Source organism: Crassostrea angulata, chromosome 10 (genome assembly GCF_025612915.1).
Source record: "Crassostrea angulata isolate pt1a10 chromosome 10, ASM2561291v2, whole genome shotgun sequence".
NCBI lineage: Eukaryota > Metazoa > Mollusca > Bivalvia > Ostreida > Ostreidae > Magallana > Magallana angulata.
In genome coordinates this window covers 42,994,999-43,013,621 of record NC_069120.1, presented here as the reverse complement: position 1 = coordinate 43,013,621, position 18,623 = coordinate 42,994,999, and the positions used below count along the sequence as shown (strand labels likewise).

General features: G+C 32.8%; 1 protein-coding gene across 2 annotated transcripts in view; it reads left to right on the top strand.

The window, feature by feature from the left end:
- The first annotated feature begins 5,705 nt into the window (after positions 1-5,705).
- The window catches only part of LOC128166095 (uncharacterized), a 39,849-nt gene continuing 26,931 nt past the window's right edge, over positions 5,706-18,623 (top strand). For both annotated transcript variants that reach the window (XM_052831030.1, XM_052831029.1), the window contains exons 1-8: positions 5,706-5,820; positions 9,424-9,569; positions 9,960-10,080; positions 10,911-11,077; positions 11,767-11,969; positions 13,295-13,606; positions 17,233-17,322; positions 17,947-18,486. In XM_052831030.1, the coding sequence (XP_052686990.1) occupies positions 5,770-5,820; positions 9,424-9,569; positions 9,960-10,080; positions 10,911-11,077; positions 11,767-11,969; positions 13,295-13,606; positions 17,233-17,322; positions 17,947-18,486 (1,630 nt within the window). In that variant the 5' untranslated portion in view covers positions 5,706-5,769. The remainder of the gene's footprint in view (positions 5,821-9,423; positions 9,570-9,959; positions 10,081-10,910; positions 11,078-11,766; positions 11,970-13,294; positions 13,607-17,232; positions 17,323-17,946; positions 18,487-18,623) is intronic.

The window sequence follows — 18,623 nt, the reverse complement described above, 5'->3', positions numbered from 1 at the left end:
ATAAAAATCACCTTGTCCGTCCGTACGTCGTGTCCGGTCTATACCTTTCTGATGGAGAAACATTGGAAGTGTTCTTACTTCATACAAATAATACTCATTACCTGTCGAAGCGTCATGACCTAAACCCAAGGTCATTTGGACAAAGTAAAGGTCACTGACAGGAAAAGTGCAAAATTTGTTTCCGGTCCACTTTGGAATTTCTTACTTCACACAAAGATTGCTTATGACCTGAGGGTGTGTAATGATTTGTTCCTAAGTCATTTAAGGAGAAACATTGGGAGTTTCTATTTCATGTAAAGATTCCTGATGACCGATGATGTGTCATGAACTTGACCCACGGTCAGTTGCGCAAGTTCAAAGTCATATTAAACATGTGTCATATCTTGTATAAATTGAAATGAGTAAAAGCTAGAGTTTGTCATAAAGATTACTTGTGACCTGTAAATATACCCTGCCTTGTCTGACTCACTACTTAAAGAAAACGAACCATCCATTATTCTCTAATAGAGAAATACGTGAGTAATGACTTCTTTCTTAGCGGGGATATCATTTGTGAGCTTGCTAACAGTACCTTTTAGATGGTCCAGTGGGAGCAATGCCCCCTTTCTCTCAACCAAAATTTCCCTTAAGTTTACGCTTAGAAAATTGATTTTTGGGTCATTTCCCCCACCGCCACATCCACACTTTTGTTATAATTAAATTAATTATATACATGTACATAAATGATGTACTTTTTAAAGTTATCCTAAACTTGAAGTAAGTTAAACGAAGAACTTGCCTGGTATGAAAATAATACTTTGAAATTGAGTCTCGTTTTCGATTTCTTGAACTTACTATTATCATATTGATAATCCAGTATAATTAAAAACCATTTCCCTTCTCCGTACACTCGCCAGGTTCTGATAGACCTGTATCAATAACAGAATATGCCTTTATCTGTTTAATGAGTAGTGCAATACTCAATCTAGAGGTTACATAGAAAACAGGTATGAATTACTTTTTTTTGTCTCCATTTGAAGAGTTCCAATCAATTTTCTAAAGCTCTAATTCGTAAGAAGAAATTGTCATGTAAAGATGACCTTTAATCAATACAGGGTCTGTCAGGCTCTGACAAGTGTCAGGAGAAGGAGGTATTTTAATCAGACTGATGGACAATCCTTTCGCGACACGAAGTTGCGACGGAAGACCTACTCGTTGCTTTGCAACGAGCTCGGCTCTAGTTATTATTATTATTATTTTTTTCCAAATTTTGTGCACGCGATTTCTCGTAAACTATTCGGCCGATTTCAACTATTTTTTCATAGTTGATGGCACGTGACTTGAATTTTATATGTTTTTGAAATTTTTGACGTTGTCACTTCCGGTACCGATTTACGGCCAATTTTGTAATTTTTACGACCTATTTTGTGCAGAGATGATCTCAGAACCTATCAAAGATATGACTTTGCAACTTTCAGGATATATAGAATATAGCTTGAAGTTAGGCCCTATTAAGTTTTATGTCAGTGGCTGTATTCCTTGGAGCTCACTGAGACACGGAATTTTGGGTACGAATTTTCATTCAAAATTTTCATACGTTTTGATCTGTATCTTTTTATCAGTTATTATTTTGTTGAGACATATATAACAAAAGTAGTAGATAATTCAACGATCTTTCCACCAAAATCAAGAAAAAGGGGCTGGCCCCTTTTTTTAGGGGCCAAAACACTGAAAAACACTATCATAAAAAACTTAAAAACCATACAGATTTTGTTATCCATTATAGAAGCATAGTTGTTGATCGTCACAATATCTATAAGAAAAAATCATTGCCACGCCCGTTTATTACGTAATTAGGGATTTTTAGGGGCCAAAGTACTTAAACGTTGACGTAATATATCTGGAGAAGGAGACATATTTTGTTTAGCATTGTAGAAGAGAAAATGTCTGTATTGATGATTCTAATGGATTCCACTAATCAAAACAAGGATATTGACAAACTTATACATTATCTGAAAGGGATTCAGTGGTTGAGGGGAATTCTGAAATTTCATTGACATTTTAATCGTATCGTTTAAAAATTGAACGGAAGACCTACTCGTTACTCGTAACGAGATCGTATCTAGTTATTATTATTATTTTTTTCCACAAATTTTGTGCACGAGATTTCTCGAAAACTATTCGACCGATTTCGACCATTTTTTCAGAGAAGATGAGTCTTGATGTAAACTTTATACGTTTTTGAGATTTTTCCTGTCGGCACTTCCGGTACCGATTTATCGGCCATTTTGTAGTTTTTTACGACCTATTTTGTGCAGAGCTGATCTCAGAAACTATCAGAGATATGACTATGAAATTTTCAGGATAGGTAGTCTATAGTCTGAAGTTGTGCACTATTATTTTGTTTTACGCCAGTGGCGCCATTTTTTGGAGCGCGCCTAGGCACGAAAATTGGGTACGAATTTTCATTCAAATTCTTCATACGTTTTCATCTGTATCTTTTTATCAGTTGATATTTTGTTAAGACATATATAACAAAAATAGTAGATAATTAAACGTTCTTTCCAACAAAATCAAGAAAAAGGGGCTGGCCCCTTAAATTAGGGGCCAAGACACTCGTAAACTCTATTGCAAATAACTTAAAAACGATCAAAATTTTGTAATGCAATATAGAAGCAAAGTTGTTGATTGTAGCAATATTTATCAGGTAAAATCATTTTCACACCCATTTATGACGTAATTAGGGATTTTAAGGGGCCAAAGTACTTAAACTTTGATGCAATATATCTAGAGAAGGAGACATATTTTGTTAGGCAATGTAGAAAAGAAAATGTTTGCATTGATGATTCTAATCAATTCCACTAATCAAAACTCCAAAGTCTGTCCCCATTAAGGATCTATAGGGCTGGCCCCTAAAATATTCAATCATTTGTATCTCAAAAATGAACAACAATTTTAGATGGGTGTAAGAACATAAAATGTTAGTATTCGTGAGAACTTTCGATTGAACTCAAGAAAAAGGGGGTAGGCCCCTTAAATGAGGAGCCAAGACACTCGTAAACTATATTACAGATAACTTGAAAACAAGCAAGATTTCAAATATCTTTGGTACTTAGCCTATTTTACAAAATTGATACCAGCGAGATTTTAGTCACTGTAAGTGATTGAGACACAAACTTTTATAAATGATAGACAATCGATTGAAGATATATTTAACGAGTTTTCTTTTGTCAACCGTCACTTCCGGTACTCACCAGAAGAGTTCAAACAATTCATTTTTTTCACAAGTTTAACTGATTATCTTTGGTGTTTCATCTGCTATGATTAACAGTAGTGTACACTAAACATATGTATAAAAAACCCTAGCTTTTATTTTCATAAACCTCTTTTGTTCGTCCGTTTTCGGTCTCGGGACAAAAAACCTAGATTCACCAAGATCGCAGATTTGGCAGAGAATATCGATATTTCATCGTATCATATGAAAACAAAATCGGACGGAAGACCTACTCGTTACTCGTAACGAGATCTAGTTTGTTATTATTATTACATATGTATTACACATGGTTTGGTATTTTTTCACTTTTATTTGATAGGGTATCACTTTGCATTCATTTGAACATCCTCTTGATGCGCACATATGTTGTTTAACCAATAAATTTTCAACCCTAAATGGATTTATTTGATATTGATCATTGTATTATTTGTATTATGTAATTGATCAAAAAATGATTGCATTTAGATGACGGTCATTTAATAATCATTCAAATAATTATTTCAACAAAAATTGTCAATACTAGTAACTTCCTTAACAATCGATGTCTGTTTTCTTTTATGCAATCTTAAACAAACATATGGATTTGAACACTTAAGATAAAATTAACTAAGTATTCTTTATTACTTTCAAAATTTAATATGATAGAATCGATAAAGCATAATGGTTTGGGCTTTAATGATTTATCTTAAAATAAAATTGAAGCCGACAGATTAAACGTTTCCTTTTTTCTCTTTATTACTTTGAATCATTGCAGACTCCAATAACCCACAGACACACTAAAGTCCATAAATCTTCGGTCAACATCCCTAACTTATTAAGGGTGCTTTACAGGTTTAGATTTGTTATGTTAGCTGATAAGGCAACACAATACGCGACATATAACCGGTGACCAATGCGGGACAGAGGACTCTGTTCATTCACAAAAATACCGCGACAGGACCTCTGTGGTTCCTATACTACCATTAAGAGAGTGTGGTCCGATGGCCTTCTCATGATAATATTTTGACGTGTTGACTCACTTTGATAAGAATATTTATCCACGTTCAAATATCACTCTCTTATGCCATGGAAAAATACATTTATCATTTCGTTCGGTTCTGTGTAAATTTTAACCCACCCCTTCACGTTCTACCGTTTTGCAATATGTCTTAAAGCAAACAGGTATTTGGTCATGTTTTATTTGTATAAGTTCAGAATTTACTAAAATTCACGGAAATTTTTGTTTCATATACCGTATATGCGCATTTAGGGGGAATGTTCTAGATTATGGTAGTTGTGGTAGATTTGTTTCCTTATGAACATCAAAGAGTCCCGAACAAAGTCTTATGCAATAAATCCTCGCTGACGTTTGGGATTTTCAGATGTTCGGTTGGGGTTGTTCAAAAATCTTAATAAGGATTTATGTGACTTAAATTTCAGAACCATTATTTATATACTTTTTTTCTGAATCGAAGCAGGGGTTAACTATCAACAAATTTAAATGTGTTCGAAATGAATGAGCCAACAAATTGATCACTCTCTCTGCACATTGCCCCACAACAAATGATGTCGATATTTTCATATGGGTTGCAAAGGGGTTAAAATAAAAACCAACACTTTAAAAACATTTTTAAAAAGGACAGTGCATTTTTTTTTTAATTATGGTTTCTATCTTTTTTGTGTATTCTTTTATTTGCGAAAATGTTTTCTGATAATGAGTATAAATGTAGATTTCATTTACAGTTTTTTTTTTTTGGTGCTTTCGTTGAAATTTAACTATGACTTCGTGAATAATATATGTAAAAACGAAAAAAATCGAAATAACGATTTATAAAGTACTATATAGAACATAGTTTTGCCTCATGATATTTAGTCCAATTTTCCACTACATAAAATGTACAAAAATGCAAAGATCAAATGGAACCACTTTAGAACAACATAAATTTAGTCCAATCTTCCAAATGCGTGTACATAACGTAGTCGCTGCCAGCAGTACTGAGTCCTACTATCTGTTTGCTGCCCACCCTCCTGACATCGATTGCATTGATTTGGACACACCTGTTAACAGACCTCTAGATATTTCACTTTTGTGGGTGACACAGCCAGTAGATTACAGATGTAATTACGAATGCCGGGTCTGCTTTATCAATGATAGAGTTCTGAAATTCTGTTCAGGCAAAAGCGTAGTGAATTTGGTGAGTGGGTTTGACGAAGTCTCCCATTGAGAAAGACACTCTACCCACGCATTTCCAATTTTTTGCAGGCATTCTGTCGTTCCTATGCACGTTTGCACAGCTTATAAACAAAGAATATGCATTAAAAACGTTTTAAGTATCGGTGCATTGGTACATCACTCTTATCTTAGGGTGTGGCGGGTACATTCCTCTGTTGGTTGGGTCTCAATTGTAATTATTAAGCTATCGATTTATCCCTGAATTCCTGGCAGCTAAAGAGGGAATCCCTCCCGCTTCTGTCAAAGCGAGGCGTCATACCCCCTCGTATATCAGTTATTGGCCATTTCACGTTCTGATGTCGAAATGAACGGAATTTTATTTTCCGTCGGATTTGTCTCCTTGTTTTTAATAGGGGTAAGTTATTGTTGTTATTGTCAATGACTTAATTTTTATCGATAAATTTTCGAAATCATTATTTAAAAAATATCTGATTAAAATCTTTTTATTGGGTAATACTTTTTTAATTTTTACTAAAAAGACTATTTAGTTTAAGTTGAGTTGACAAATCAACTTTTGAATGAACTTTTGTCGCTATTTATATAATAATTTTCTAAAGTCAATATAAAGAAAACAAAACAACAAAGGTTGAACAAATTAAAATCAAAATGGTCGATTAACATTGAATCTATCCGGTCTAACGGTAGGAGTTTTCCCCTAATTGCATTTCAACTCATTTCATCAAATTATATTAATATAAATGTGTATTTATCGTCCTGGAGACTTACTGCGGTTATTATATTCGTGGGTATCAATTTTGGTGGATTACAGTTTCAAGGACGTAAATGTGGCCAATGATTTTATCAAAACGAAATGTTAATACATGTAGTCGAAATTGCACTTCAGTGGACATTCAATGGACATTTATCTTGACAACGAAATCCACGAAAATTGGTATCCAACGAACATTGACGAAACTACTATAAAATATGAATCCTTTAATATTTATTTTTATACATCAAAAACTATAATACACTAATATATCAAATGGTTTAATATAGTTAATCCGGCGAAAAACAATGTTTCATCAACAGGCACGTAGCATCGGGGGGGGGGGGGGGGCAGGGGGGCCTGCAACAATTTTTTTAAAATTTACATATAAAAAATTGAATTATCATGGAGTTGCCCCCCCCCCCCCCCCACTTTTTTTGGAGTATGTAAAAAATTGATATGAAAAAAGGTAATGAGAGGTGAAATTGAAGTTATATACTACGCCAGCCCCCCCCCCCCCCCCGGATTAGGATTTTGAAGATTTAGTGAAAGTTTAAAATTTCCCTTTTTTTTTTTTGCTTGTCAAAATTTTTTGGAAGAGTCTGCCCCCCCCCCCCCCCCCCACTTTCAAAAACGATGCTACGTGCCTGATCAATACCTAAAAAAAGAAGAAAAATAACAATACAAATAATAACACAAACAAAAATATCACAAAAAAAAAACGAAGCAAAAAAAAAAACAAAGCAAACAATAAATAAATAAAAAAAAAAAACACACCAGGGTCCAGCATGATAAATAAGGGCTACAAATGTCTGAGCTCATTTAATGAACGTTTTTGTCAAAACTATTTTTTTTAATTAAAAGAGATCTGATGGGTAATTTGTTAACCACCCAGCCTCCTTTAAGCACTAATTAAGTCTAAAAAAGTGGGTAGGGGAGCACATTGGTTTGTATTATTATAGATCAATAGATAAATACCGGTAGTTAGCACATAAATTTAATTTTAATTAAATGGTTGATATGTTTTATGCAATTCACAATTTTATTACAATCTTGTCGTATACATTTATTACTCATATCATATATTATAATGGCCATGCAGTCAGAATGTACATTATCTGGACTGTATTTGTTTTTGTATAAGGTAATAATTATTACAATATTTAGACCGAAACTTGTATAAGAATGGGATATTTGTCTTCAAAGAGAAAAAATTTAAATTGATAATTTAACAATTTTGAGCAAAATTAATTGCACAAATGTATGATTCATGATCAGATTTATTAATTAAGTGTATATAATTAAGATAACTTGAAAATGACATTAGATACTAGTACAACGAGAATTCATCTTTTGTTGTTGCTTAGCATTCTATCGAGAATAACATAAATATTGAAACCCAGTATCGGTGAAGTTTTTAGAATATATTAACAGCATGAATAAATTTAATAGAACGAATTTGTCACAAGCATTATGATGCATACAAGTATCCTTGTTGTACTGACATTACTTTTGCGCTGCACAAAAACCTGAAACCAATAAATAAAAAAATAATAAACAAAGATGTCATCTGAAGTGCATATTTATGTACATGGTCTAAAGAATTTTATCTTATTTTATTTAAACGTATTTAATGAAATTGAACATATTCTAGTTGTTTATGTTAACGCATGTGTTATGTGCATAATGAATTTCAATTTTGCCTTCTTGAATTGTTTGGCAAATTATTATATCTACATTTGATATGTATGGAAAAGAATTACAACTTTTAAAATACATAGATGATGAGAAAAGATCATGGTTTCTTAATTTCCCAGAACCGTCACAATTCTGACATGAATTATTCAACTCCAGTTAAAAAAAACACACGTTTTTATTTACTCCGCCAATTAAAAATATCTTCAAATTTTTAAACAGTAATAAACCTGAATTTAACACCAGACGTTAAAAACAAATACTGGATGCGTTATTTAAAGTCGTAAATTGTTGGCTAACAAACATGATACAACGCAATTATCAAGCAATGCCGTTGCTTCTTCGGGAGTTTACCTCGTCTACAAGGGCATACCTTGATATTACTTAATAACAGCGACTTGTTTCTGGCGACCACAAGATCAAATAAGTAAATTACAGGTGACTCGGCAATCGATTTCCTGTAATCTGTCGACCCCCCCCCCCCCTTACTGATTTATACCGCGGAATTTTAAACCCAATAGAAGTAAAATATTCCAGGGACATTGATAACGGTTCAACTTAATGACCCGAGTTTACTAAAAGTACAAAAAGTATACTAGTGTCTGGTAATTTTAATTAGTCAATCGCGAAATCAGTAGTGCTGGGTAGTAAGTAAGAAAGTTTCATGGAGAAGATCATTATCATATACATGCACATCACTCTACAATGACCACTGCCCAGCCATGACTACTTCAAGGGCATGCACTTGTTAACTTGTTATAAACTATTTGTAAACAAACAATGATATATTTTTCAGGAAAGTTTATAGAAGACGGAATATATAGACACGGATCAATTTGTTGACAATGAACATTTATCACATGTTTTTTTTTAATTGTTTCTTTGATATTTTCTATAAGTATATGATATAAAAATCATGACATATCATTTTCATATCGCATCCCATATATTAGCGGAGTTTCGGCTTATATTGCACCAGGCGGAAAGGGGTATATTTTCTATTATTATATACAATGTAGAATGATTCTTTTATTCGTTAGTATTTTCATTTTCCAGTGTCTTTGCCTGTAATAACACTACGTACTAGTATCGATTTTGTACTATAAAACCCATAACTTCAAATGAAGCCAAATAGAGGCGCCAGCGGGGTTTCTTATTTATATTTTAATATTTAATCGTACGATGGTTTAAAATTATGTAAATATAAGTAATAAGGAATCATCCTTTGAATATTATCAATTTATGAGGTGATAATTTCGGTCGGGGCGTGATCAAATCTATCATAAAGTCCTTCGGGCTTTATTGAATTTGATCACGCCCCGACCGAAATTATCACCTCATAATACTCAAAGAATGATTCCTTATACCTTATTTCATCAGGAAATAATTCCGTCGATGTTGAAAATTTGTTCGTAGATTGAATATCTACATTTAAATTAAAAGAAAAAAGTGGGAGGGGGTAGAAATGAATATGACGAGGTCAGAGGTCAAGGTCTATAATGTTAAAATTTTCTATAGAATGTATCTATAAAAATAGTTTACGGAATATTTCAGGTGGTGGAGAGCACAGGAAAGTTAACAATTAAACTTTATTCTTACGATAACGTGCAAGGAACGACGTACGATGGCGAATGCTGCGACTCAGACGTTAAGAAGTGTTTGCTCGACAAGTGCGATCTCAAGTTTGACATCTGTGTTGGGTAAATACATGTAACATTAATTTTTATCATATCTTACACCAATCCTATACACTGTCGTTTGGTTACCAGAGGCAACGTGGTTTTGAAATTATTAAATTGTGTCTCATCGGGGATAGACCTATAAGTACTCTTTATTTTTACAGTTATGCACATGTCACTGATCATATGTGAGCGATAATATATCATCGGAAACAACGGATAAGAATTATTTATTGAAATGATATGTGCATGTTTATTCCTAGAATCAGAGACATAAATGCTATTTATGTCTCTGTTAGAATTAATAAATATGGCTAATGTAATCGAAACCATAAATTACGGAATTTAGTATTCGTCATTGGTTCAGAAAATAGATATTTTGACAAAATGCGGGAACTTTTATAATTTCAGGAAACACATAGATGGATCATACGACTGTACTTACGGCACTAAACAGGTGATATCACCTACTGACATGAACAGTATTGAGTTCACCGATGTCTTCAACTTCGCTATCACGAACAGTTTAAAGGTATGTTGATATGAGCTGCAATTTTCATATGGGAACTTTAACTGTTATATCGTAAAATTTTATAGAAGGTTATGTTATTAATGAAAAATTGTTATCCATAATTTATCTATATCTTTTAGAAAAAAAAATATTAAGAGCAGTACACAACAGGCACGTAGCATCGTCTTTGAAAGAGGGAGGGGGCAACCTCCTCAAAAACGTTCTTTTTTTTTGGGGGGGGGGGGTGGAACTCCTTGTCAACTTCATTTCATATTTTCACTTCCATTTAATACATGCTCCCACAAAAGTTGGGGGTGGGTGGGCAACTCCATGATACTTCAATTTTTTGTATATGATATGATATGTAAATTTAAGAAAAATGTCTGCAGTGTAAAAAAAAAGGCACCCCTCTCTCTCTCTCTCTCTCTCTCTCTCTCTCTCACACACACACACACACACACACACACACAAAAGTACACAACAGTTTCCCTGCCAGTAATAAATGTTCGAAATGGATTTCAGCGGGTATAGATTCACATTGAAGTTGAAGTTAAGTAACATAAAAATCCATCTACGTAAACTTTAAGTTAATGCGTGTATTTTACTATAACTTTTTGTATACAATGTACTTCCCCCCAAAAGGGGGGGGGGGGGGGGGGGGAACTCCTTCAATATTCAATATATTCAATTTATTCTATATATAAATTCAAGAAAATTATTTGCTGACAGCTGTGAGAAAAAGTGTTATACTTTAATATAACTAAACCAAGTCTACATGTTCTACATACATTGGATTATTTTATTTACATTTTACTTATTGTAATACAAATGTATGATAATTTTGTTAACAGGAGGACTTGTACATACGAGTTAATGTGACAGACCAGGACTCGGAGGAGGCAACTGATCTGGTTGATGCCTTTCACTTTAAGTATAGCAGGACAGCTTTCTTTAATTCATCATTGGCTGAATACATGGATTATTTTATTAGAGGAGAAAGAAAAAATAATCCAACAAGGTTAGTGGTAAATACATCAACTTCAAGTCTGAATGAAACTCCATGCTTTGCACAAGTAAATGTATATATATCAGGAATCCACAGGAAATTCTGAAATTTAAATGAGTGTTAATGACTCTGCAATTTTAACACATGCAGCTAGAATTGGCATTCAGTGTAATTATTATGTCTTTAAACTATTCATACACCCCCCCCCCCTTCACTAGATGAAATAGTGCATAATTTGTGTCTGGTCCATATCTTTTTTTATGTAGAAGCATTAGAAGTCTCCACTTCATATAAAGTGCTTGTCACCAGAGGGTGTGTCATGATTTTAACCCAAGGTCACATGGGCAAGTGTAAGGTCACTGGAGGAAAAAATGCAGAATTTCTGTCCAGGTCATATCTTGTTTAAATGAAGACAAAATTTAAGAAACCATGGCACAAAGATTTCCTGTGACCTTAAAATATGATCTGACCTTGAGCTTTGGTCATTTGTGCAAGTTTAAGGTCACTGAAAGAAAAATGGTGCATCCATTTCTTTCCACTAGAGAAATACTTGAGTTGTTATATTTTCTTTGCAGGGGTATCGTTTACAAGCTTGCTCACAGTACCTCTTGTTGTGATTTAGTGTGTGCAGGATAAAAATAGATAGATGTAAATAAGAATGATTAAATTGTATAAATCTATGATAACATTGGTACTTGCAGGTTGAATTTTAGTTTGGCGTCTTACTGTGACCAGAACTACTATGGGGAGGACTGCAGTATAAACTGTGTGCCTGAGGACTTTGGATGTAATGGACACTATAGATGTAGGGCCGACGGAGCCAAAATATGTCTACCTGGCTGGAAGGGGCCAAACTGTGACATACAGATCCCTGGGGGAGAGGGAGACTGTAGCTTCTATAAAGGTACTTATGACAGGGTCTGTATTGTAAAATGCAGAATTTTTTATTGAAGCCAAATCATTTATGAGAATGGATATTCCACTGGAATATAAAGAAAGAGCTATTATAGTGCATGTACATGTATGAGCCCCAGTAAAAATAAAAAAAAATTGAATATTCATATTAGGCATAATTTTTTTTATATCTTACATCATCTATTGATATCTAAACAGGAAAAATAGAGTTATTGAACATTGCTTAGGATAAGGGATCATTAAATACTGGTATTGTCAGTGCAGATTGGGTAAGACATTGGTTGCATGGTTGCTGTGTGCATGATGCCTCCGTTTAGCGGTTTATTGGTTTAAAAAATATATAATAATCACCCTCATTTTAACAAAAAAATTAAATACTTATTATGTTATTGCATAATTGCAGTGAATCATAAGACTAAAATTTTTCAATGGAACAAAAGAAAATCGCGGGCAATGCCAATTTTCGAGTGTCAAATAATTTAGAAATAAATAAAATGTATATGTACTTTCCCTTTTAGTTACTCCTGTGTATAAGAGGGGTAGAATTTTTTTCTTGTCGGTTGAAAAATAAAAACCAGCAGCTCATGCAATGTAGATAAAAATTGATCAGACAGCCTGAAGAGTAACTTTTTTTGGGGGGGGGGGGGGGGAGGGGGTGGGGGTGGAGTACTTACATTATACAAAAATCGCTATAATAAAGTGAAAATGTATGCATTTGCTAACTTTAAAAAACTTTGTTATCGTATAATAAAAAGCAAATGGAAATCTTTATACAGCACCATACTTTCTAAATTGTATTATTCTCATCCTTTTTTGTAGGTTTTTGTCATTTCTCCAGCATTTGCATTATTACAGTGACAAATCATGTGCCCTTTTTTCCATTCTTTTGATATTTTGTTTTTAGATGTGTCAAAAAAAGTTCATCAATATTTAAACCCCTCCTCCCAAATACACAAACAAAAAAAGTACATACACCCTAAAAAGGTCTATTCAACTAAGAGTCCTTGCTTTGGAATTTTTGTTATGATTTAAAAAAAGTAAATAAGTCATGCAGTCAACTGTTTAGAATGTAATATGCTAATTTAAGTGTGCATTTAAATCAGAAGTATCCATCAGTGCTTAAATATTACGGAAAAAGCAATTTTTTAAAATTTTCTACTAACAAAGATAAGTTCTAAGCTAAAAAAATATTAGATTTGAGCTTGTATATATAGGAAAAGTTGAGTTATATGTGGAGAAACTTTATACATATGTAGAGCATCTAAATTTGTTTCTGACCAAGGAATGCATAAATATATTGTCCTCTTTACTCAGATTCCAACGAGTTATTGCCAAGCTTATGGATGGGCAGCTATGCCTGCCCTGATGGGATATCACACATTATACAGGTGAATGTTACCCAAAGAAAAGTGGGTAGTATAGAGATGACAGCTGTTTTGACATTTGAGGGAATTTCAACCATAGCTACTGGAACATTTGGTCATAGATCATTAAATATACAAAGTAAAGATAATAATACTTCTGTGATTCTTTATGGGACTCAACCAGCAAACAATTTGACTACCATGACTGGAGACCTAACAAAAGATGGGAAATCATGCCCCCTCACTCTGAATATGCAGAAATGTGAGTAATTTAATAATTGGATTTGGTTTTAATAATGAAAAGGCATGCATTTATGGAAGTTATGTCACAGAAAGCTTCTATTATATGACATTTTCCCTTATTAATTTCAAAATGAAACATCTATTTTCTGAACCTTACCTTCCTTCAATTTACAACAGATATCAAACCATTTTCAAAAATAAGAAATGACAGATTTTTCCAATTTCAAAATGAATCCCTTAAAATGATTACCAGTATTTAGAGTTAACATGGAATGATAATTTTTTTGCACAGCCTTGGTGTGTTATATAACATCCAAAAATAAGCATTCATTGCTTTCATTTAAACCAGTATTCATATTGATGTTTATTTGTATGAAGTATTTGTTAATTAATCATTGCTTTAAAGCCAATATACTGTAAACCAACTTTTTTTTATAACAACTTTATTTTGAGATTTACCGGCGACACACGAAGGACACACGAGACGTTCCTCTGGAGATAATTTTTCATAATAGATATTTCTTATTTATTTGCATATAATTTAATTCTGGTTGTAACATGCTTTCTGATTGGTTGAAAAATTTATTTTATATCGTATAAAGAATGTTGCCTACGTCATAGTAAGACAAACGTCAAAAACGTATCAATCCGCCTGACGTTACGTTTGAATTTTGTACAATTTGATGTCATTTTATAGATCAAATTACCGTTTTTATCAACAATTGATAGCAAATAAATTAAATTATAAGGAATGAATTCAATATTTCTTAGTTTTATACGATATAAAATGGTTTGGAACAGTTTACGCTTTTTTTATAAACCGCTTCGCGGTTTATAAAGCGTAAACTGCCCCAAACCATTTTATATCGTATAAAACTAAGAAATATTGAATTCATTCCTTAATTAAACTAGCTCTTAATTAATGTCCAAAAATCAAGAGTACATTACCATACTATTTTTGGGGTTTGAATATTTATTAATATAATATCATAGCACACAAAAAGTTTTTAAATTAAGTCATAGTACATATTTTCAATCAAAACTATTTTTTAGCTCACCGAGACGAAGTCAAGGGGAGCTTATGCTATACCGTCGGCGTCCGGACCTGGTTAAAGTTTTTGTTGCAGGTCCTGTATCTAAGCTATTACTTGTCCTATCTTCACCAAACTTGCATGGATGATGCATCTGGACCTACTTATGGACTTTTAAGACTTGGATGCTGAATCTCAGTCCTAAATTTCAGATGCTGGAGGAGGTTAAGGTTGTTGGACCAGGTTAAAGTTTTTGTTGCAGGTGCCCTTTGATAGCAATATCTAAGTTACTGCTGGTCCGTACTTCACCAAACTTGCATTGATGGTGTGTCTTATAATACTGATGCACCTGACAAGCTTGAATGCTGAATCTGAGCTATAGGTTTCGGATGCTGGAGGAGGCTAAGGTTTTTGGAGCTGGTTAAAGTTTTTGTTGCAGGTGCCCTCTGATGATTATATCTTAGTCACTACTGGTCCTAACTTCATCAAACTTGTATGGATGGTGCGTCTTATGATACAGATGTACCTGACAAGCTTGAATGCTGAATCTGAGCAATAGGTTTTGGATGCTGGAGGAGGTTAATGTTTTTGGAGCTGGTTAAAGTTTTTACACAGGTGCCCTCTGATGATTATATCTTAGTTATTACTTGTCCTAACTTCACCAGACTTCCATGCACCTGACAGGCTTGAATGCTGAGTTTGAGCCATAGGTTTTGGATGCTGGATAAGGTTAAGTTTTTTGGAACAGGTCACATGTTTAATAGATAATAGTACTACGGTATTTCAAACTTGCATAGTTGATTAAACTGTAATATGAGTGAATTGTAGAGGTAGCTTCAGATGCAGAGCTTGATCTCCATTAACAAGGATGCTAAAAAATATATCTTAGTTATTACAGGTCCTAACTTCACCAAACTTGAATAGATGGTGTGTCTTATGATACAGATGCACCTGACAGACATGGATGCTGAATCTGAGCCATATGTTGCAGATGCTGGAGGAAGTTAAGGTGTTAATTGCTAATGCCCTCTGATGATGATATCTTAGTTATTACTGGTCCAAACTTCACCAAACTTGCATGGATGATGTGTCTTATGATACTGATTCACCTGACAGGCTTGAATGCTGAATCTGAGCCATAGGTTTTGGATGCTGGATGAGGTTTAGTTTTTTTGGAAAAGGTCACATGTTTTATAGATGATAGCTTGCATAGTTGATTAAACTTTATAATAAATGAAACGCAGAGGTTGCTTCAGATGCAGAGCCTGATCTCAATTATCAAAGATGCTAATGAAATCTCCTACCTCACTCAAACCTGCTCGATAGATAGATGTGTTTGTTGTTAACTGATATAACATGATTCCTATGATATAGTATTGTATGATATGAAACAATATTGTTTAATATGATACAATATAATTTCATATGTTATATTATAGAAAGTTATATGTTACGGTGTGATATTGTATCAATTTTTTTGATATTTTATGATATGATATTGTATCATGATATTGTTATGTAAAGTATTGTATATTATGATACAGTATTGTATAATATTATATTGTATTATTAATTTGTTATTTTATCACATGATACTATTACATAAGATATTGCAAAATATAATATTGTATCCTATGATACAATGTTGTATATTCTTTAATATTGTATCATACGATTTTGTATAATATGATATTGGTTTCTGTAATATAGAATTATATCACATGAAATTAAATTGTTTGATATTGTAATGTTATATAATATAATATCATTTCATACAATATTGTATAATATGATATTGGTTTATAAATAGGATATATTATCATATCACATGAAATTGTATTATATGATATTGTAATATATATTATTGTATTATATAATATTTTAATTAATCACATAATATTTTATCATTTGATATGATTTAATGGTGTATCAAATTATATTGTGTAATATGATACAATATTGTATAATGTATCAAAAATGATACAGTATCATATTATATTATACAATATGATATCATATGTTTCAATGTTATGATGTATTATGTAATATGATATTGTAATATAATACTATATTGTATTATATATAATGATGTTGTATTATGTGATCAAATACAATAATGTATAACACAATACAATTTCATATCATATGTTACACTATGATATCTCATCATTGTTTATTACAGTATTTTATTGTATTATATGATATATATTGTAAATATGATAGGATGCAATATTTAATTTGATATTATTGTATTGATTGACATATGAACATATGGTTATCATACAATTTTTTAACAGATGATATATGATATTGTTTCAAAACAGAATCCATGAATATCCAAGATCATAAAGTATGATTTTCATATAATATGATAAAGGTGGTCTCATAAAGGTGATGTCTCATAAGGGTGATGTCTCGTCTCGGTGAGCTTTGTAATCTGTGATTACCTATGTTTTCCAAATAGATAAATACCGGTATCATACAACATAAAAACTTAACCATGGATTTACATATTGGGAATTTTCACATTGCAGATAAAGGAAAACATGAAAAATAGTGGCGGATAGGTCTCATCTGACCTTAATCTTGATCTGTTTATGAATGTTCATTACAGCTTATTTCAACTATTGTGGGTCCGGTACTTGTGTGAGATATGGTCAGCAGAAAGACGAATACTACTGTTGCTGTGCTAATAGCAATAAAGGTACCCATCGACTTTGAAATATTGGGTCAAATTACCAAATTAATATGTTAAACTACTGTAACAGTATTTGAAGAAATCAAGCTTTTCAGTCATTTAATAAAGAAGGAACAATCAAGAAAATTTAAAAATATGTCATACAACTTTCTTTAAATGATTTTGAAAATAATGCCTTGATCATGAATGGAGCAAATGTATGTTTAACTTTATGTTTTGGATATACAATTTACAGAAATTAAATAAATATTATTTATTCTGTGAAGCACCATGGAATTTGTTGGGCATTTGATTAATATTAGTGGGTATTCACTACATTGTGGTCATTTGTGGGGATGTAATTTTGTGGGTATAACTGCCAGAATAAATGTCTATGATTCCAAATGTTAATACAAAAATAATAAAGATTAATATTAATTATTGAGTTTTTAATATCCACAAAAAATTTATTTCGCCAAGTAACTCAAACAATGATGATTTCTCAATATGAATCATTTTATTGTTCAATGAAGAATTATGACATATGATACCTTAAAAATTGAGCAAATGAACTTTTGTTGTTTCTTTTCATTTTACATTTTTTTACTTTTTGAAAATCATAAGATAAAAATGTTTTTTGTCTTTTTATAGCAAGTGTTACATGTGAGACTACAACAACTGCAGGAGTGACATCACCAACTACAACAAGCACAACAGCAACACCAAAAACAACAACAGAAAAACCAACAACACAGAAACCAACAACACAGAGACCAACAACACAGAAACCAACAACTGAATCAACCACCCCTGAAACAACAACCACATCAACAACAACAACTACACAGCCAACCTCACCAGAAACCACAATCTCTACACCAAAACCCACCACGGAACAACCTACCACAGAGTCAACCACCAAATCCACCACCACTAAAGCTACTACCATGCCAGACACCACTGAAGCCACCACAGTCACCACAAAGCAATCAACAACACCACCATCAACCACCACCACCACCAAGGTGGCATCTAGTCCCAGTACGGTGGTGACAACCAGTAAACCAGTGACTCCATCAACTTCCCCAGTCCAGGTTTTAGAAGACAGTTTCTTCATTAATCTTCTGGACAATGAGATTGATAGCCCAGTGATTTCTGCTATAGAGGATGCATATGTGGAGGCAAATAAAGGTACCGGAATGCTTTATTTTTTCCTTTAATTGCATGTTCTTTATTTAAACAAATGGATAAAATTCTCAATACACTTAATTTACCTTACATGATTAAGATATTCAAATTTTATTTGAAAAACAGTCTTTCTCATTACA